A 22,299-nucleotide genomic window follows, 5' to 3' on the forward strand; every position below is an offset into this window, starting at 1 on the left:
AGGTACTAAATTAATTCCTGATTGGCATGAAACCAGCTTGCCTGAATATTACATAATCTTCATTCATTTTAGAATATAAGTGCTAGACGAGGGGGAAGTAAACTGTTCAATAAAAACAGCATTGTGTATGCCACAGTACACTTTCTTAGAAGGACTACGTCAGCATTAAAGGATTTCAAGCCAACAGCTCAGAAGTGATTTGGAAGGGCGTGCATGAAAGAGTTAACACAGAAGGCCTGAGACTGCTATCCGCAGAAAGGCCTGCTGGCAAGGCTGGTCCTTGGCTGGCATCTCCGAACTTGACTGGTAGATGCTTTTCTAAACTGACAAAATTTTCCCTAAATGATGGAAGTGACTGATTGCGCCCAAACTGTTTGTACAGTGCGGTTTATGCTGAACACCTGCCTTCCTTCCGAGAGTCTGGAAGTTTGGTACATGTTGGGCAGAAGGTGCCTTTGTCACCAGCCCCCAATAAAAACCTTGGGCACTGGGTCACCATGAGCTTCCAGTAGACAACATTTCACATTTGTTTATTGTCACAACTTACTGCTGGAGGAGTTCAGTACGTCCCGTGTGACTCCAGTGGGAGAGAATTCCTGGAAGTCTATGTCTGGTTTCCTCCAGACTTTATCCCATGAGCCTTTTCCCTTTGCTAATTTTGCTTTGTGTCCTTTCGATGATATAATTTGTAGCCATGAGTATGACTGTATGCTGAGTCCTGTGAGCTCTCCCAGCGAATCACTGAACCCAGGGATAGATACTCATATCACACCTGTTCACCATTCCTCCCTCCGTATTACTCAGAATATGTTCCTTTCTCTCTGCCTCGTCAGTCCTTCCAGTGTTGGGTGTGTGTATCAAGGATGGGTGGGGAGTGACACTTTGCCTAATTCTTTCTTCACATTCCTCTACCTTCACTCCTCTAAGAATTCCATAGACACATTCTGGGATATTATTAACCTCAAGGTACAATCCTCCCCTTAAATGTGATCCACTAAAATTTTCCCTTATACCTGGTGTACAAGTTTGAGACCCAGGTTTAAAGTTAAATGGGATTCACTGTGGAGGAGGTATACAGTTTAGGGGCACAAATTCCATTTGTACCATTTTTGGAAGGCAACTATATTCACCACTGTATCACCAATGCCATTTGAACCAGTTTTGAATGTTTATCTCTTCCTTGAGTTTATCTATAAACCAGAAGAAAATTTCCCCAAATGACTGTAGACTATTATGTCTGTTAAGAAGGTGAGATTCTTGGGCTCTCCTGGTGGCTCAGTGGTAAAGAATCCGCCTGCCAATGCATGAGACACGGGTTTGATCCCTGATCTGGGAAGATCCCACATCAGTTCAGTTCAGTTCACTCAGTCGTGTCCGACTCTTTGCGACCCCATGAATCACTGCACGCCAGGCCTCCCTGTCCATCACCAACTCCTGAAGTTCACTCAGACTCACATCCATCGAGTCCGTGATGCCATCCAGCCATCTCATCCTCTGTCGTCCCCTTCTCCTTCTGCCCCCAATCCCTCCCAGCATCAGAGTCTTTTCCAATGAGTCAACTCTTTGCATGAGGTGGCCAAAGTACTGGAGTTTCAGAGCAAATAAGCCCTCATGTCACAGCTATTGAGTCTGTGCTCTAGAGCCGGGGAGCTACAACTACTGAATCCCTCACGTGCTACAGCCTACGCTCTGCAATAAGAGAAGCCACTGTAACGAGAAGGCCAAGCACTGCACCTAGAGAGTAGCCTGGCTCTCTGCAACTAGAGAAACAGCGAAAACCCAGCACAGCCAAAAATAAAATAAATTAACAAGAAAAGAAGGCGAGACTCTCAATAGACTAGTCACCAGAATGGACATGAAGAAATAAAGAAACAATCCTTTCTCCTTGTCCCTCCTTCCCCAGTAACTTTCTCCCTGTACAATTATCAAGCATCTCAGAACAAAGGGGTCATGTGAAAGAAGCATACTCACCCCGACTCTCAAGGCTGCTGTTAAGGCGCCGTTCAGCTGTTTCTAAGAGCTGCTTGCCGGTTTTCCAGAGCTGGCACTGGGAGCAAGCCAGGTCAAATGCAGCCATGGCGGGCGGGCTGAGGTCTTCCAGAACCTCTTTCAGGGGAGCAGTGAGCTCCACGGGGCTACTGCTTATCCAAAAGTCCTCCTGGAGCGTGGGGATGGGGTCTCCAGAGGTGCTCAGCAGCTTGTCGGTCACATCAGAGATGGAATAAAATACCATCCCTGGACACCCAGCGGTTGGGGGTAAAAGGCAAGAGGTTAAAATGATGCTCACTACCACTTTTATATTGAGAAGTAGTTATAAGGTCAGGAGGAGTAAGGGTTTCTTCCAGATTGGGCCTAAAAGTAGGCTGAGAGAGAATGTGGTAGGTCTGTGTGTACTCATCTGAAAAGATCTCTAAAATATATTGCTAAAAAACCAAAGCAGAAAATAGTACTTGTTATAAAAGCCCATTCATATTAAAAACAAAAAGCATATGCATATATTCTTTTGAATCTGTAAAGAAAATTTCTGGGAGCATATAGAAGGGGCAGTGTGAGATGGTAACTTGATATATAATATATACACCCTAGATCAGCAAAAGATGTAAAAACATGGGACAAGATTCCGCTTTCAAGAAACAATGAAAGGATGAGCTCTTTCTGCACTACAGAAAGGTTGGGCCTGGAGATCTGAGAATCCCAGGCTATAGATTTTGGACAAAACTTCTTCACTTTTTAGGAACGTAAAATAATCCCTGAAAAACTACATGGGAAGAAGATACTGTAATCAATTCCCCAAAGCTCAAGATAATGGCCATCAAAACCCATAGTGGAAACTGCATTCACACTCCTCAGTAAAAGTCATGTAGGAGAGGCTTAATGGAACAGTTTGAGCGGCAGGTAAGTGACCCCTGTGGTCAGCAAAGTTGGCCGCAGCTAGAAAATGACTTGGGGGGTGTCAGGACTGCTGTTCTTCAAGGCAAGCGTCCTGCCCTGGTTTCTGTCATCTTTACACTGAGCCTCTGGTTTGGGCAATTTCTCGCCCACACCCTCCTCCCCCAATTTCCTCAGCACCCAACAAGAGGGAAGCCGGACCTGCGGCTGCAGCGCTGCCGATGGCCTGCAGGGTGGAGCGGCCACTTCCTGTTCTTCGGATGGTGCTGCTGCCCCCGTCTGAGTTCTGGTTTTCAATTTTATGTTCTACTCGGGCCAGCTCCTGGATCACCTCCTGGTAGCGCTCCATGAACATCAGCTCCCCAGAACTGTGTGAAGACTTCAGGTCAAAGGTGAACACCACCTGTCACAGGAGAGAGAAAGGAGTGTGGCTTTCGGTGGGCCTGCTGGAGTGGGGAGAGTCTACAGATCTGAAATCCTGCCAGTCATCAGCCGCTGGCCGAGATAGCTGCTTTGCGGGGCTGGAAGAGTGCTGGATGTGCAGAGAGTAAATCAAACGTAGAAATAACTCATAAAAGTCCGCAAGAGAGTCACCAGAGCCCAGCAGAATATAGGCAAATGATGTGGACAATTTCAAAGAGAAAATGCACGTGACTAATACACTGATGGAAAAATGCCTCCCCTTCCAAGTAGGATTCCTGTATTTCTCACAGCCTGCACACAATCCTCTTAACATTCCAGGAGGCAGCACAAGCAGGTATTACATTGAACTCTAGTTTTCAGGTGAGGATATCAAAGCTCAGAGAGAGTAGCTCAGAGGGAGTAAGGGTCTTTCCGATTTTTAAATTTTAAATTCAGAGAATTTAAAAGTCATCCTACTGTGCATCTATCATAAGGACAAAGTGTAAAAATAAACTCTCAGGGGGTGGTGGTAGAATGAACTGTCACAATCTTTTTTGAAAAGCAATTTGGCAATCTATGGAGCTTTAAAAATGTTTATATTCTTTGACTCAGTCATTTTTAAGAGAAACTTTAAGGAAAAAATTCCAAAGTCTTAATGTGTAAAGGTGATAATCTTTACACTAGTTATTACAATGATTACAGGATTGAAAATAATGGTCAAACGCAGCTACATGATCAGATACAGTCACTAAAATCAGTTACAGAGCAAATACTTGTAAAAAAAGGCACTAAAATTTTAGATTTAAAGTGATCTTGGCTCTATATAAAGGTCACATATATTTCAAAAAGACATTGGCAAAAAATATACTTTTATCTTTAGTATTGGTTGCTCTGGATAATAAGATTAAAACTAATTTTATTTTCTGGTTAATACGTTTTGGCATTTTCTTATATGCACAACTTGCTTTGTAACCAGGTTGAAAAACTTCTATTAAAAAAGAAAAAAAGAAAAGAAAAACTCAAATTCTCAGAAAAGGAAGTGAGCACTTTAGTGGTAAAGCATCGGGGACCTCATAACTGACTTCTCGGTTTGGGTGTCAGAAAGAACTGGCATTCTATCTCTTGTTAAAAATGGTCTGCACAGTGATTTCTAACTATATAAAACCACATATATATTCAGAGAAGGACTACAAGGAAAGATATAACAATCTTTCAATGTTTTGATTGCCGCCCAATATTTTATCTTGCTAAAACACCATTTAAGAAAACAAATGATTCAACAGCTTAAATCTCCCCCTGGCTGGATCTTGAAATCCACAGTGCTCAAGATGGGGTTCCATATATGCAAACTCCCTCCTGCTTCTCCTGCTGGAATCGCGCCCTCGGTGCACCCCAGGGCTCTGGCTGCACACACATCCGCCTCTACCTGTGGCCCCGCGGGTCCCAGACGGTAAAAGGCTGCCCTAGTGCTCCTTCCTGTGACGAGCGAGGTAAGGCTGAGGCTCCTAACACCTGTTGCACAAGACCCCGCCTCACCTGGTGGGCTTCTGCAAAGTTCCCCCGGAGGATGCAGGATGCCAGCAGTGACTCAGGTGGGGAGAACATCATGGGGATGAGTGAACTGTGAGGTTGGGGCTGCAATCGGCCCTCCAGCTCATTCTTCCCAGATGCAGCACTCAGACTTCCCTCTGTTGGGACACAGGGACATGGGCGGCCACAGCAGGGACAGAAATTGAGGACAAACTATTCTGTCACCTGCTGCCAAACTCCTATCCTTCTCAAAGTCCTCTAAAAGGGCTGTAAATAGATCTTGATTTTTCCTCAAATGAAGGGCACACCTATGCTATCGTCTTCTTCTCTCCTTAAATTTGAAGTACAGTTGAAGAATACTTAATATTGCATCACTTTCAGGCGCACAGAAAGTGGTTTGGTTATATATACTCTTTTTAAAAATTCTTTCCCATTACTGGTTATTATAAGATAATAAGTATAGTTCCCTGTGCTACCTACCCAGTAAATCCTTGCCTATTTTACATATGGTAGTGTGTATCTGTTAATATGCTATCATCTTTAAATATAAGACTTATGTACCAACTACTTTCCTTGGGTATTTACTTCTGTTTCTCTCTACTGATGGGTAACTCAGCTGATAGGGAAATAGCCTCTTCACTGCTGAACACAAGCAAGAACTGCTCAGTCCAAGGTTTCACACCAGGGGGTATGACAATTCTATCAGGGCAAAGTTAGGGGAAGTTGGCAACTGGTAGGGACACCGATACCTGAAGTACTTGTGCTCAGTTCACTACTCGTATTTTCCAGGGATGATTTGGAACCTTTGTCCCGGTCATCTAGAGGTATTAGGAAGAAACAGAGAAAATCAACCATCAATACCTTACAGTGCAGAAAGTGGGAGGTGGCTTGAAAGCTGAGATCTAGGTAGAGCGAAAAGATAATGAGTAGTTACTACCCCAGTGGCTCCTTCTACAGCAAAACACCAAGTTACTATGGACCTATATATATATATGCATATATATATATATATATATATACATAATTTTTTCCCCCCAGTGGTGAGTCTTTATTCCTTTTAGCTGAGCTGTATTGCTCCCCTTGCAGGGAGGAGACTTTCCTCCTATCTCAGTCCAGCTGCTCCTTCTGAGTGCCCTGAGGAATGGGGATCCATCTTCTTAGTCTCATTCTAGAAGGCTCCAGGCTTCCTCAGCTGATGGTCCGCCTCCCCTCCAGCACAAAGATACACCTAGCAACAAGCTCCAGGGCGGGGTGCTGGCCCTGGCAGAGGAGCAGGGTCAGGAACTGGGGTGAGAGAAGCGACTCAGAGTCTGGCTAAAGATGCTAGAGCAGCAGCTGCAGGGGTGGGCCCAAGAGGTAAGAGAGAAAGCCCTGGCTGGACCCCTTCCTGGGCACACTGATGGCCCCAGGGCAGGTTTAATACGATCCCAGTGCTCATTTGGGTAGAAGCTTATACCAGTGGTTAACAAGCTCTGGGTCTCAGAGCCCCAGGAGCTTTCAAATTACTTCTAGGGGTCACCGACCCCCATCTGCCCACTAAGCACTGTCAACAGTCTTAAAAAAATAAACACAGTCAAAAAACCAAAAAGAGTCAAAGATAGTAAAAAAAATAAATAAATAAAAGCACAACTATTATAGCCAGGAAGCAGTAGGGTGCCAAAGAGGGTCACAAAAGTTTTTGGACATAGAAAAGGTGGTCCTAGTGCTTGAAAGAGTAGGGAACCAAAGTATAAGGCCAGGCAGGCTGAAGACTACGATATTGAAAGCCCTGGAGAAAAAGCATCTTCTTCTCAACACTTCCTTTCCTGAAGTGCTGGGGCTTTCAAGGGAAGCTTGCTATTCCTTGCTGTGATCAATATGTAATTCGAGGGTAATGTCAGGCCATGTAAGGCAGCCTCCTTGGCTTACTGTGGGGAAGGGACAGACAGCTGTGGGAAAGAGAATGAACTATGCATTTGGGGTTGGATCAGCCAGGTGAATGCAAACTATGCCTTTTGACTCCAATTAACTGAGTCACTTAAGGGGCTCAGCTTGTAAGTTTTCTATGTTTCCCTCTCCGTATCTTCCAGCCTGGCCAGGATGCTTGCATCTCTCATTGCCACTTATCTAAAGCCAACTTATTCGTCCATGTTTGGTTCAATAGTCAACTCTTTTCTAAAACCTGTTTCTCTGCCTTTTCAGGCTATGCTGACCTTCCCTTCCATGAGATCTCTTCTGTTTTCAGGCCATGCCACTGGGCAGTTTAAGTTTTTCATGGGTATTGTCTATGGAGGTAAATTATAAATTCTTCAAAGGCAAAGTCCTGGTTTATGCCTCATTCACCTCTCTCAAAATACCCAGTATTTTTTAGGGCATGGTAAACTATTTAAAAATTACCTGTTAATTATTTAAAAATGAACAAAAATCATAATGGAATATGACTATCCAAAATTTAATACTTCTGTATAATGCTCAATAGACAAAATGCAGCAAAGCTTGTAGCACATAATGACAGAATATTTTCCTTCAGGTATAAAGAGCTTCTTACAATTCAACAAGAAAGACAAACCCAATAGAAAATATGGACCGGAGACTGAAAATTATAAACAGCTAATAAATATATGAAAAGACACAATCTCAAACTAAAAATTAGTATTAAATTAATGACACACTATTACTATACTAATATTGGCAAAGATTAATACTACTTTTTTTTTTTTGATACTGCTCACTTTTGATGAGTGTATATTTAAACAGGCTTTTATATACAGATGGTGGGAATGTAAATTGGCCTGCCTTTTTGGGGGGCGATTTGTTACGTCTATATTTTGTACCCACATATACTTTGACTTTCTGTTAAACTGCTGTCTATATTATATTCATACAAGTATGCACACACATACATACACGGTTGTTTACTGTAGCATTGTTTATAGGAGCAAAAAACTAGAAACAATTTAAATGCCCACAAAAGGGTATGTAGGACAATGGACTCCTAAGCAGTCTTTAAAATAAGTGAAGTGACTTCTCAATACAGAGTATGATACATTTACATATGTAAGAGGATGCAAGTGAAAAAAGAAAGTTGCAGCTCTCGATATTCAGTAACAATGAATCTATATATCTTCCCAGGTGGCACTAGCGGTAAGGAACCTGCCTGCCAATGCAGGAGATGCAAGAGACTCAAGTTTGATCCCTGGGTTCGGAAGATCCCCTGGAGGAGGGCACAGCAACCCAGTTGAGTATTCTTGTCTGGAGAATCCCATGAACAGAGGAGCCTGGAAGGCTATGGTCCGTAAGATCACACAGGTGGACACAACCGCAGCAATTTGGGGCACATATATATAAAATGATATATATGTTTGCAGGGAGTGGGATTAGGATAATCTTAGACCACTTTTTTTTGTACTTTATCTGGAATTGCTCTAAGATACTTTATCTTTGGGTGGTCCAGTGGTTAAAGACTCCACATTCCCAGCGCAGGGGGCCCAGGTTGGATCCCTGGTCAGGGAACTAGATCCCACATGCCACCACTAAGACCTAGCACAGACAAATAAATAAATAACAATTTGAAAAAAAGATACTTTAAGAATTGCTTGACTCTTTTATCTTTAATACGAGACAAGCAGCAATACACCATCTGCCTGGTGCATGGGATAGAGGCAGGGGGGTAGCTCTTTGGATTACCTGCCCGGCTCTTTCTTGTCCGACGACCCCGGCGGAGACTGGGGTGCCGTGTGGTGATGGGTCGGTATCTTCGGGAGGGTTGTTCCTCTGAAACAGCAAACTCAGTGGGTCATATGGGAGGGTGACCAATCTTTTTTCTAACTGATGTATCACTGCTGCTGTACAGTATTATATAAGTTACAGGTTATATATAATATATAATGTAATATTGTATGTTACAGTTGTACAATATAGTGATTCACAATTTTTAAAAGTTATGCTCCATTTATAGTTATAAAATGTTGGACCTATTCCCCGTGTTGTACGATATATCCTTGTAGCTTATTTTATACCTAACCGTTGTACCTCTCACTCTCCTACTGCCCCTCCTCCCTTCGAGGGTTACCAGTTTTGAGTTGGTGCACCTCCTGGGGTAATAACAGGGAAGATCTGAACCGGACTGTGAGCCGTGGAGCAGTCCCCGAGTTCTGAGAGGGGTGGTTCTGGTGATGTGTCGGGAGCTAGTTGGCTCTATGCACTCCTAGTTCTCTCCCGTATTCCCGAGATGTTTCTTCCACCTCCCCTTCTGTTATCTCCTCTCACCTGAGCCCTGGATGCTGGTCACCACCTTGTACCTCCACTGGGCCTCCGAGAGAACCTTGGAGAACTGGTGCAGGCGACTCTGCAGTCCGTCTCTGCTGCCCGCGCCACTCTGGCCTTCCAGCAGCTTTGGCTGCTCAGGGGGACCGTGGCTGCTCAGCTCATCCAGCTGCTCCTGGAGCAGCCTGAGGAAGGCCCCTATCGCAAATTCATCAGCGAGGAACCCACTGACACCGCTCGTAAAGTGCTTTAGGTCCAAAAAGCTGTGCCCGTGAGGCTCCGGGGAACTGTCTTTTGGCTCTGGCTTCGGACAGCTTGGAACTGTGTAGGCCAGGCTCCTGGCGGTACCCAGGGCACCCTGTTCTGACTTCCTCTCAGGCTGTGCTACGTGCTGAGGGCTCTCTGACGGGGACCTCAAACCCAGCGGGCCCTTCCCCTCAACATCATCGTCCTCAGCGTAGTCCTCGGGCAGGTGAGGCTCTGGGTGAAGATCGGCAGAGGTGATGAGGAGCAATGAGAAGATGTTTTCTAGAAGTTCCAGGCACAGAGAGTCAGGAATACTGCACAGATACTGTTGACACCTGGCCAGGTACGTTGAGAAGAGATCTGAAGCACCTGAAGCAGCATGGATGCGAGAAGAGGCCGGAGAAGGAAAGAGAGAGAATGCAAACATTAGAAAGAGTACTTGCCAGACTCAAACACTCTCCCAACTTTAACTCATTTCTTTCTTTGTAATGACTCAGGGAACTGTGGTTACAGTCAGTAGAATGAGAGACCGCTGAGCCATGTCTTCACGATTTGCAGAAAGATTTTGTTCCCTTAACTAAAAGCACAGCTGACTGAGCACTCACCATTTTGTTTCTGCTTTTTGAAATTACATTATTCCTCATCTCGGAGAAGCACTCCATATTTCAGTTCCTACAATGAAGACAGCCTGGAGACTCCTTATCCCTCATTTCCCATTTTCATTCACTGTTACACTACAGGTGACCACAGGCTACTCAGATTGCTTAAGACATACTCACTGGTCAAAAATGACCATGCTTAGAGGTGAAGGTCTATTCCAAAGCTGCAAGGGAGAGATATTTGAAGGTAAGGAGTTGCAAGTTATTAAGAAAAATGGGAGAGAATAGGACAGAAGGTTCTTTCAAACTGTAGGCTGTGACCCAAGACACTGACTTGGCTGCATTTGAACAAATGAAATAAAACAGAAAAATAACCTGGAGTGTGCTCTGTATGGAAGGGTAAGCAATGTTTCTTGAAAATTATTTCAGTTTTGTGGTTGTTTAGTTGCTAAGTTGTGTCTCTTTTGTGATCTCCAAGGACTGTAGCCTACCAGGCTCCTGTCCATGGGATTTCTTAGGCAAGAATACTGGAGTGGGTTGCAATTTCCTTCTCCAGGGGAGCTTCCCTACTCAAGAGATCGGACCTGCATCTCCTGTAGTGGCAGGCAGGTTCTTTACCACTGAGCCACCACGGCAGCCCTATTTCAGTTTATATGTTAAATATATACATATACATAAAAGCACAGATTATATACCTAGGTACAAACTGAAGTGATGTAAAATACTGTGGGTTGAATTAAAAAAAAAAAAGCATCTGGAAAACATGGTACTAGATCAGACTCTGAGAAGTTATACAAATCACTTGCTTTCTCCATGTCCCTTTGATTCACAGAGGCTGATACAAGGAAGAAATTAATTGTGGGCATAATAAAAGGCCATCTTCCAATCCTGGTGGAAAAGTATTCCCACGCAAAGAGCCTCCTGGGGCAGGTTGTGGCCAGCTTCTGCTGGGGAAGGGGTGAGGGCGGTGCTGTACCTGGGGAGGAGAGAGGATCGTTCACGGGCTCTGCAACTGAGGCCAGGCCGTCAGAGGGGCCGTCTTTGCACTGCCGGCACTGTGAGTGCTGGTGTGAGCTGACGCACAGGGCATAGATGGCGTACTTCATGGCACAGAAGCTCCGGTAGAGAGTCAGGCTCTGACTCTGGTTCAGGTGTGCGGGGATGAGGGCGTCAGCTGAATCTGAATTGCAGACAGAAACAGGCAGAACTTCAGGGTTGCTCTTTTTAGGCTAGGGCCACACTCGGGACTGAAGCACAGAGATATCAAGCTACTAGACCCCTAAGTGTTCTTACTCTCTTTCTTTTTGGGCAGTGTGATGGGTATCTCTTCTGGGTCTTGTTTCCTACTCAACAACAATGTCTAGTCCCCGTTTCCTTTTCCCCACCAACTTCCCCTCTACATGTCTGTTCAACCAGGTCCTCTGGCTATTTAACAAGTTTTCCCCTCGCATTTCTTAAAATACTTGTTTTTCCTTTTTTAAATAGTTAAAACTTGTAAAAGTTTACTCTACTTTTAGAATGCCGCATTATCCAAGAGGAGGCTGAAAATGTGTTTAGATCAAGAAACAAGAGAGCAAAGGTAATACAAAATTTTTTAAAAAATTGATATTTTTAGGAAAGCCCCAAAGCAGACATCATGGGAAAAAAAATACAAACTCTGTGGAGATTCCTTTACACTTAATAATTTATATTTTTTTATTAAAAATTTATTTTGAACTTAGGAAGCAGGGTCCCACAATCTTTACAGATTCTCTAAACATCTTAATCTAGCCCAAATTATTTCCATAGAAGTACAACCTTTTTTAAAGAAATAAAGCAAAAAGAAGAAAAAAAATATCAGCCACAATCCTACCAGCTGAACACAACCACTGTTAGGTACATTCTGGTTTAACCCCTTTCATACTTTTGTGTACAAGTGTATGTGTTTAAGTTGAATGTGACAACATTTTGTATACAATTTACTTTTTCTACTTCTTACAAATCCCTTAGAGCATAAGCACTGGACTATGTTTCTTTATAAACTAAATCTCTGCTGGCTGCATATAGTTCTACCATATGAACCCTCTGTCTAGGCATATTCCTCAAGGGACACTGGAGTAGTTAGGGATGCTTTGCTACTACAATGTTGGAACAGGTTTCCTAGTGATCACTTCTCAGAAGCTTGGCCTTGCCAAGGTCAGGGTAATAAACAGAACAAGGTCAATATTGTTCTATGGCCTTGACCTTTTCATGGCATTACTGCCCAGAGCCAGGACTTGCAAGCGCCCAGAGAGGGAGTGGCTCCAACACTGTTGTGCCAGAAGCCACTCTTGCCTCAGCCTGTACTGTGTGACACGCTCAGTCGTGCCCAGCTCTTTGCAACCCCAGGCTTCTCTGTCCATGGGGATTTTCCAGGCAAGAATACTGGAGTAGGTTGCCATGCCCTCCTCCAGGGGGTCTTCCCAACCAAGGGATCGAACCCACATCTCCCTCATTGTAGGCGGATTTTTTACCCTCTGAGCCACCAGGGAAGCCCAAGAATACTGGAGTGGGTATCCTATCCCTTCTCCAGGGGATCTTCTCGACCCAGGAATTGAACCGGTGTCTCCTGCATTGCAGGCAGATTGTTTACCAGCTGAGCTACCAGGGAAGCCGTCCCTCATCCTAGTCCAGCCCTATTATCACTCCTCTCTTGCCTCTTCCAAGTTCAAGATCTGAGTGTGTCCTGTGACAGAATTCAAATGCTTCTTCGGAAGATTTCTGTACCTGAATGTGGAAAATAGAGTTCCAGTTCTTTTAGGAAATCTGCTAAAGTTGTCTACATTTCTTAAAAAAAAAAAAAAAAAGGGAATGTAGTTAACATTAGCTGTAGAGTTAGTGGTAGGTCCTTTAAAAAAGTAACTGGTGGGGTGGGATGAATTGGGAGATTGGGATTGATGTATATACACTACTGATACTATGTATAAAATAGGTAACTGGTGAGAACCTCCTAGAGAAGGAAATGGCAACCCATTCCAGTATTCTTGCCTGGGGAAATCCCATGACAGAGGAGCCTGGTGGGCTATAGTCCATGGGGTCACAAAAGAGGCAGACATGGCTGAGTGACAAACAGCAACAATGAGAACCTACTGTAGAGCACGGTGAACTCTACTCAATGCTCTGTGGTCACCTAGATGGGAAGGAAATCCCCAAAAGAGGGGATATATGTATACATATAGCTGAGTCTGCTGTAAAGCAGAAACTAACATAACCTTGTAAAGTAATTATACACCAATAAAAATTAATTTACAAAAGTAAAGCAAAGCAGTATCTAGGCTGAAAGACATCTACTGCCATATGAAAATGTGTGTTTCTCTCAAAGGTAAAGTCCCTGGCCTGTGTAGTAGATTGAGACCACAGTATCTTATGATTTTTGAGGGCAGAAAGAGCGAGCTTGCTATGAGGGCTCTGAATTTACAGCAAAGATCTAAGGTTAAAGTAAGGCTTTGTTACTGTTTAAGGCAAGTGTTTCTTTGAAAAGAAAAACTCTAAAAAAGTTTGAAAAAGAATCTTCTAAGAGAAAAATCCTACCTGTTCAATAGACTATGAAGAAGATACAGGAGGGAAGGCAGGCACAAAATGTGCTATGAGACAGCTAATGGACCTTGGAGACTCACCAAGAACTGGCATAAATACTGCCAGTGACAATGCTGTGAATTCAGAGGGCAGTTCCTAATTCCATGGAATGAGGGTATGCTTGTGGTTCCTGAGCTGGATCCCTATGGGATTGCTCTCATAGGATTCCCCTGGCCTCACCTAGAAAGGGGAGGGTGTCCCTACATCTCATAATCTGATTGGAGCAAATAGCACTAATTTAGAAGGTACCTGCTGGACCACCCATCTTGACAGATCCCAGTAATCATGCTAAATAAATCTTGTGCTAAAAGAAACATGTGTAATACTGTCCTGGGGGGAACCCTGTCTAGGTCACTCCTTCACCAACTCACCGTGCTCTTGCTGGGGGTCCTTGGCTGGCACCTTCTGTAGGAGCTTGAGAACATCTTCCTCCCTGAGGGCTGGAAGGTTTGTAAGGTGATGGAGAGAGTAGAGCACTGAGTGGCTGTCTCCACCATGTAAATGACACAAGAGATCTCTCTTTGGTATGGGGGTGCTGAAAGCAAAAATTGGGAGGATGGAAGGGGAGACAGTTTAAATAATTGCTTGAGAAAAGACCAGTCTCCGTTTCCTCTTATTCTTTCTCTCTGGCTTGGAACACCACAGGTTTCACTTCCCCGAACACTAAATTTCAGATGCACCATGACAGAGGATAGCATTTGTTTACCCTCAGGGAAGGACATCTATCAAACCAGCTTTTTACTTGTCTACAAAGGATCTAGGAAGGGCCTTTGTGGTCAGCAAACTCTAAAAAGGGCTCGCAGACTACGCTTCCTAATTTCTGCAACCTTCATAGCTGAGATCCAACAGGAGCTTCTCTGCTTTTCTTTGAGTCAGGGCCCCTCGCTACTTCCACCTCTGCTGGTAAGGTGGGTGAAGAACAAAACAGGAACTCAGATTTAGGGAGGACTACATGCATTGCAGAAGGAAATGGCAACCCACACCAGTGTTCTTGCCTGGAGAATCCCAGGGATGGGGGAGCCTGGTGGGCTGCCATCTATGGGGTCGCACAGAGTTGGCCAGGACTGAAGCGACTTAGCAGCAAGGCTAAGTTATCAGGAAAACACAGGACCTCACACACATTTCAACAGGCAGTTGTTGAATAAAAGTGTGACTTAAGATAACATGTAGCTAAGGATGCGGACCATGCCCAAAAGCTGTGTGATTCTAGGCTTAACACTTACTTAACACTTCTGAGCTTCAGGGGTCCCACCTTTAAAATGAGGATAACTTTGGTGTCTATCTCACAGGATTAGGGTCAAACTCATTATGTAAAGGGCTTAAAGAAATCCCTGGTATACAGAAAGTGCTCAGGAAACACAAGCTTTTGTTTTTGTTATCACTGTCATCCTTAAATTATCCTCTAGTTATGACCTTGTGGCTGTAGTGAAGATCATCACTACTTATGTTTCTTTCCTGGTTTAATAGTTCGAAAAACTACTTGTTGTGGGTTAATACTGTCAACTCAAGACATTTATGGGGAAGATATGTTAAAAAGGCCACATGCGTAGATTGTGGGGTCAAGTGTGCCCAGTGGTGGGAAGGGGGCTGGCGGTGCAGAACCGTACCTGCTCTGCTGTACACACCACTCCAGGACCTCCAGGTGAGCCCACAGCCCATCACAGGCATCCCTCAGGAGCTTATCACAGCCATGGTCCTGCATTGATACAGGAGAAGAAAGAGATGCTGACTCAGGCACCTGGGGTCAGAGGCTGTGACCTACTTCAGGACCCTGCCCCAGCCCAAAGCCTCATCACATACATTTCTGGAGGAGTTTGGGCCACAGCGTGAGTTACCTGGGTCCTGTGGAGTGTCTGGAGCAGGCTCTTGGCTGACGCTAGGCTCTGGCAGTGTGTCCAGCCCAGGAGCACAAGCAGTCTGCTGAGAGGCCTGAATTCTCTACTGAGCAGGCAGCCAAGACTTGGGAAGTCTTCCTCCTTCAGTAGGGTGAGTGCTGTTACCTGGAAGCCAAAGGAGATGGCTAGAGGACTTGCTGCACATCAGGGTGAGAAGATTTTCCGTTTAGAAGGTAGGTTTCCAACAATGCCAGAAGTGGCCAGTTGTTCAGAAAATGTTTACAGAAATACTAGACTGTAAGCTTCCTGAAGGCAGGGACTGACTTCTGTTGTATCTCCAGATCCTAGCATAGGATGTAGCAGACTAAGTTAATAAATAATTGTTGAATTAAACTTGAGCTCAGCTGCAATCTGGAAGAAGGGTAATTAGATTCCCCTGTCAATTAGGCAACATGTTGCTGCCACTGTCTCTTCTTCCTCACACCCTCCAGAAAGCTTACACATAGCTGCCCAAGGACAGATACGAAATGAAACGCTGGCAGTTCTAAATATGAATGATACTGGTTCTCAGAGCCTTCTGGAACTGTGAGATGGACACAAACTAGATGACTTACCACTAATTAAACTGCTTTGCACTGGACAGATGAATGGGCAAGAAAGGAAGAATGAAAAAAAAACCCTGGAAAAAAACCCTGGAAAGGATCCCTGGGAACTTGTGTGATGGAGCATCACTGAGTTTGACTTACCAGGATCTGCTCGAGGAAGTGCTTGTTGTTGCTCAGGCAATAGAAATAGGCCAATTTCCAGGCGTGGGCTGGGTCAGGATCGGAGAACAAGGCTAGCATTACCCGCTCAGGATCGAGAGGATCCGGTGGGACTGAAAATTAACAGACAGCCCAACTGATGTGAGAGTTCACTCTTTCAAAAAGTTACACCAGATTTTCTACACTTCTGTCTTAAAGACTCTATTCTTCTCTTGGTGTGTATGCTCAATTCATCAGTTGTATCTAACTCTTTGCAACCCCATGGCTCCCCTGACCAGACTCCTTTGTCCATGGGATTTCCCAGGCAAGAATACTGGAATGGGTTGTTATTTCCTTCTCCAGAGGATCTTCCTGACGCAGGGATTGAACCTGCAACTTTTGTGGCTCCTGCATTGGCAGGTGGATTCTTTCCCATTAGCGCCACCTCTTTCCTGCTAGTGTATCATTTTCTCCCCCATCACTCCATCTTGACTACAAAATCCATGCTTTCACAAAGCACAGATGCCCATTTTACAGAAACCCTTGCCCATTTTTGCTGAGCTTCTCCCATTAGATTTCTAGAGCAACATGGAAGGCAGGGATTCAGAGGGGCTGGACAGGGTGGAACTGGCAAACAGGAGCTGGACAGGGACACACCTTTTCCCGAGGGCACGGCCTTCTCTGCGTAGGTGTGGCCATACAAGGACACCAGGTCCCGCCCGGCCTTGTGCAGCAGGCAGCCCAGCAGCCGCTCCTCCCGTAGGGGACTCCCCTCAGACCTGCACGCCTCCAGCAGCTCCTCACACAGGAGACGCAGCTCAGCCCCGAGCAGCTCTGCAGGGCAGCGCAGTGTCTGCAGGGCCCCATAGATGGCATCGACTGTCCCTGGGGGCGCAGCGGTAGGGCCCCGCAAAGTTCGCAGTGCCTTTCGAATGAGGTCCACCAGTGCTTTCTGCAGAGGCCAGCCTCGGAGGCCCGCACCATCAACCTCCCCAAGCAGGAGCTCCAGCAGGGCCTGTGCAACCTGGGGGGCCTCCCTCAAGAGATCCCAGAGCACAGAGACAGCTTCTGAGCTGAGCCGAGGGGGCCAGCTCTCCTGCCTCAGGTTTCCATCAAGCACAGGGTCCACTCTGTCTTGTGCTACGACCGCGTACAGCTCCTAAATAGAGGATGAAGAGAGAGATGGGTGGTATGTCCAGAATGTTATCACTTACAAGCCTTGATGTTTCCCTCTTTTCAGTGTACACATGCATGGATATATACAATAGTAGCAGTAGCAAACATTTCTGTAGTCGCTACTATGTGCCAGGTTCTTTAGACAGAAAAATTAATACTTAAAACCACCTTAGGAAGAAGACACTACTATTATCCTCATTTTGAAGGTGTCCTCAAACTAGGGGGTTGAGGCAAAGAGAGATTTGTCCAAGGCCTCCATCCTCAAGCTAGTCTATCCATACTCCTATCCCCACTGCCCCTGAAACGTACAATGTGACTGCAAGTTCACAGACCAGGTAACAAATTTTTATAAGCACTTAAATTCAATTTTTAAAAGAACACTAGAGACTAGTTTTTAACTCTTGATCTAAATTCCAAGCAAGATTTCAGATACAGCCTGTTCTTTTTTTTGTTGTTTATTTTTTCTTAACTTTTTATTTTATATTGGAGTATAGCAGATTAACAATGTTGTGATAGTTTCAGGTGGACAGCAAAGGGACTCAGCCATACACATACATGTATCCAATCTTCCCCAAACTCCCCTCCTATCCAGGCTGCCACATAACATTGCAGATACAACCCATTTTTTAATCTTTCCATAAAACCTTCCCCAGTACATCCAACCCACACAACTCTCCCTCCTTACGGGGCTCAGTACCATATGGTTTAGTACATAATTGTGCTATGTGTATATTTCTTTCTTCCCCCACTAGACTGTAAGTCTTTAAAAGGCAAGATCTCTGGAGCCTAGAATTTGTTTGGTAGGTTATTTCCCACTCTTCCTTCCTGTGGGTGGTGCTCAGGGATACTTCATTACCTGCCTCCGAGACAGTCAAAGGACCTTGAGTCCTAGTGAAGGTCCCTACCTTAAATCCTACTGTAAATATGTCTTTCATTAGCTGGTGGCCAGGTCATGAAGAAAATAAGCATTAAGCCTCAGAGCATCCCTCATGCACTAGAGGACGGATCTAGTTAAGATTCTGAATCTGCTCCCAGAAAGTGGTTGTGAGGATTAACTATAACATATTCAGTGCACCTGTTACAGAAAAAGGATTTTTTTTTTTTTTTTCCCCTTGTCTATGGGATTTTTCCAGGCAAGACTAATGGAGTGGGTTGCCATTTCCTTCTTCAGAGCTATACTTAGTATACTTAGTACTTCTGGCCAAAACACTTCTAGGAAGTCTACAATTAGATAAGATTTCCCTATCTCTAAATTTCCTTCAAGGGGCCTCCCCCTGGTCTGGCCTGAGAAAAGTGAACAGCCAACATCCTGAGGGCTTCTTGCTGCTGGATCTGTGAAAGCTGAGCTTCTTGAGTGACTGCACCCCTGGGCAGACAGAGCTGGGGCTCTCTCTCACCTTGAGGATGTCCTCTGAGATGTCACTTGGGAGGTCTTCTGACAATAAAAGAAACTCAAGTTTTCTCCGGAAGCCAGCTGGGAGTAACTTCTAGAAGAATCATAGGAAGGAGGCATAGAGATTAAGAATATGTTTTAAGGGAATTCCCTGACTGTCCAGTGGTTTCACTGTAGTGGGCCTTGGTCCAATCCCTGGCCAGGGATCTAAGATCCCCCACACCACATGGAGCAGCCAAAGAAAAAGACTGTATTTTAGCTGACAATTATAAGTAAGTACTTCTCTCTGGTTCACCTTATTTCTATTTTCTCTAAGATAAAGTACTTTCTTTTTTGATAAAATGCTAAAAAAAATGCTTTTGACCATTATATTTCTAGTTATGTTTTCATTCAGACACTTTTCTTTATAAACAAAAACAGTTAAACTGAACATATACTCCCCTTAAATACTAACACTGAAATCCCACACTGATCAGCCTCAAATGCCAAGGCTTGCTCATTTCATGTGATTTTTTTCCCTTTCTAACTTGAGGACCTTCTCCAAGAATCTTCCTTGTGGTGTCCCAAATACCCAGTTATGAGTAAGTTGGGATGGAATGGCCCACGTGATCCTTTTTTTGGACCAACCCCCTATCTTTAATTTCCATTTTTAGTTAGAAAATTAAAGGGGGAAAGATCTAATATTCATGAGACACTTATTTTGTGCCAATTACTACATGCCAAGTTTTCACATGCTTTTAAAAAATCTCACTTAATTGCTAAATCAACAAACCTATGGCCTTGGGATGTTTTAAGACACAATCGTCAGTAAAGATGAAATGATTAGGAAGTATTTTCCAATCATTTCAAGCATGAAAAGGAAGATGTTTGTTAAAGAGACATGTCATTGGAGACTAATGCATAAAGGAGAGAAAGCTTCTGACTTACTCTCTACCTGCTTATTTCACAATAACTTCCTTCACCTGGTCCTTAAAACTAAAATGATAGTTCCCCTTTCTTTAGGCACAAATTCAAATAAGATGAAAGTCTGGGACTAATCCTGACAAGCACTCTTTAAAACTAGAGACATCTGTAAATCTTGCAGCTGGTTAAATCTTCCAGAAGATGAGTTTTATTGAAAAGTCTCCTAAATCAAAGCAAGAAGCACCTGCAGGATTGTGTGTCTGTTAAGTGAAGTTTAGAACATAAGAGCATGCTTACTTTATTCTTGTGTCATTCATTACATCAGAGGCTAATAAGATCTAGTATGTTCTTGGTCCAAAATCCTTCTTACCATGCCCTCCCCTAATGCTCTATGCCACCTGAATCCATGCATAATGCTAGTGATTGGAAGGTGATAAAGAAAATTCATCTGGCAAGCTGAAAGTTAGTGATTCCACTGAGGACTAAGAGGTAGGAATAGATAATGCCAGAGAGCAGGCTCTTAATAAAAGAACTGGTTAAGATTTTAGGACTTTCATTTAAAGTCCTAAAGACTGACTAGCTTGTATTTTTCTACTGGTGAGGTTACTTTATGCCTCTGCAGGGTCATAAACATTTAACATCTGTAAAACAGGCAAGAATTTGCCCAGTGTTTCTAAGCACAGATTTTCTTATAAAATCAAGGCCATGTTCAATGTAGAAAAATCAGAGAATACAAACAGGCAAATGAAAACACACATTCACAATACACACATACCCCAAATCTTTCAACTAAAGGAGAACTAGAATTACAACTGTATTCTAAGAGTATTCAGACCATTTTCTATATATGCATATAGGCATGCATAACAAACACTGTTTTCTAAACAGCTTTTTCTTCAAATAACAGAATACAACTATCCTTCCACAAGACTGAAAATTCATTTACCATGTAATTTTAATAGTGCCATAGTATTTTACAAATAGATCAATCAGTTCTGGACTGTGGACATGGAAGCTGTTTGCATTTTTCCTCTTTTAGAAGCAGCAGGCTGTGAACATTATGCTGTTCACACGATAAAACAAAAAGGCAGAAGGCAAAAATGGATGAAGGAAAGGGAAAACAGAATCACTGTTTCAACAAATAATTAAAAAGGAGCTTTCAGTAGCAGGTGGTAGACAGGAGAAGGAGCTGCCAGCTAGTCCATAGAAGATGAAGGCCGGTCTAGGATAAAGACTGGCTTTGTAGAATTACTCCAGGAATGCATTTGAAGTCTTGGTCCTTGTATAAAGTTTTAAAATTCTCTGAGGTCCTTGTATAAAGTTTAAAACATTCCCTAAACTGCTTAAATAACTGAGGCACTGGGGCTTTAAGGACCAGATGATCTTCAATGCTGGGAAAAACAACTCTTAAGTCTGTGAAAAGGAGCCAGGGAAGTGAAATTCACCTTCATATCTGGTTGAGCAACTGTGCAGAAATTTAACCACCACCAATTAGCACAGAGTAAGCAAATATGCTCTGTGAGGCAAAAGTTCATCTGGTTTGATAAATTCCATGTGTGTACTGAAAAGGTCCTTGGTGACAGTAAGACATTTTTTTCCCCTTTTCTCTTTGAAGATACTTTGGATATTTCAGTTGAAGATGTCTCTTTTAGATGTGAAACTATAGCCAACTCTGAATCACCCTGGGGTTGATTATTTTTCAGTTTTGCTTCACTTTCTTCCCTCTCCTGCTGACCTTTTTTTTTTTGTCATTTCTCTTTGCTAGTCCATTATCAAAAATTTGGATGATGAATGCATTTAGATTAGTAACTTCTGGTACTTTTTGAAATCTATGTGAAAAAAGGTGTCAGGCAAATTCAGAACTAAAGACAAAATTCATTTTGATGACCAAGAGAAGGGAAGAAGAAAATTAGGCTGAATTATAGACATTTAGAGAACAGAATTTACAGTTTCTTACTTTCCAGTCCATGTAGGCTAAAGATAACATTGAGGTGGGAAAAGGAGAGGACCGAGGAGTTGGAGGCAGAAGACACTGGTTCCAGCTCCAGTTCTGCCAACTAACTTTATGGTGTGACCTTGAGCCAGTCATCTCTTTTTTGAGTCAGCGGTTCCTCACTTAAATCTTAAAGTGTCAGCTTTAATACAAAATTGCCTCAGAGAGTTTCTTTGCTGCTGCTAAGTCGCTTCAGTAGTGTCCGACTCTGTGTGATCCCATAGACGGCAGCCCACCAGGCTTCCCTGTCCCTGAGATTCTTCAGGCAAGAACACTGAAGTGGGTTGCCATTTCCTTCTCCAATGCATTAAAGTGAAAAGTGAAAGTCAAGTTGCTCAGTCGTGTCCAACTCTTAGTGACTCCATGGACTGCAGCCTACCAGGCTCCTCTGCCCAAGGGATTTTCCAGGCAAGAGTACTGGAGTGGGGTGCCATTGCCTTCTCTGCAGAGAGTTTCTTTAATGGATATTTATTTCTGATAATTAACACATATTTCTAAAAGAGCTAAGAATGGTAATTTTTCTTAAAATAAAAACAAACCCTAAACCCTTCCTTATGTTTTCTTTCACTATTAATTTATTCAGTTTTTTTAATTTGGTAACTTTTAGTTCGAGTCACGTGAGTTATTAACTTATTAATTAATGATATTTAAATCAGTAAGATTTCACTGTACTAGACTAGTTAAAATACAATTTTTGTATCAACAACCAAGTTTTGGTTCAGCCATTCTCCATTGCTTGAGTATTACGAGG

The 22,299-nt window shown here is 43.5% G+C and overlaps 1 protein-coding gene across 6 annotated transcripts in view; it reads right to left on the bottom strand.

The window, feature by feature from the left end:
* ZFYVE26 (zinc finger FYVE-type containing 26) overlaps positions 1-22,299 on the bottom strand; it is a 67,291-nt gene that overhangs the window by 41,804 nt on the left and 3,188 nt on the right. For 4 of the 6 annotated variants that reach the window (XM_060418198.1, XM_004010742.5, XM_060418197.1 and 1 more), the window contains exons 4-16: positions 18,657-18,746; positions 16,741-17,242; positions 16,087-16,217; positions 15,341-15,505; positions 15,113-15,201; positions 13,877-14,040; positions 10,888-11,091; positions 9,070-9,681; positions 8,488-8,574; positions 5,571-5,639; positions 4,828-4,979; positions 3,091-3,292; positions 1,972-2,235 (exon numbers count right to left, since the gene is read on the bottom strand). In XM_060418198.1, the coding sequence (XP_060274181.1) occupies positions 1,972-2,235; positions 3,091-3,292; positions 4,828-4,979; positions 5,571-5,639; positions 8,488-8,574; positions 9,070-9,681; positions 10,888-11,091; positions 13,877-14,040; positions 15,113-15,201; positions 15,341-15,505; positions 16,087-16,217; positions 16,741-17,242; positions 18,657-18,746 (2,731 nt within the window). Of the gene's footprint in view, positions 1-1,971; positions 2,236-3,090; positions 3,293-4,827; positions 4,980-5,570; positions 5,640-8,487; positions 8,575-9,069; positions 9,682-10,887; positions 11,092-13,876; positions 14,041-15,112; positions 15,202-15,340; positions 15,506-16,086; positions 16,218-16,740; positions 17,243-18,656; positions 18,747-22,299 lie in introns of those variants that run through there. The other 2 variants (XM_060418196.1, XM_060418199.1) reach the window with 2 other exon arrangements.

Source organism: Ovis aries, chromosome 7 (genome assembly GCF_016772045.2).
Source record: "Ovis aries strain OAR_USU_Benz2616 breed Rambouillet chromosome 7, ARS-UI_Ramb_v3.0, whole genome shotgun sequence".
In the NCBI taxonomy this organism is placed as follows: domain Eukaryota; kingdom Metazoa; phylum Chordata; class Mammalia; order Artiodactyla; family Bovidae; genus Ovis; species Ovis aries.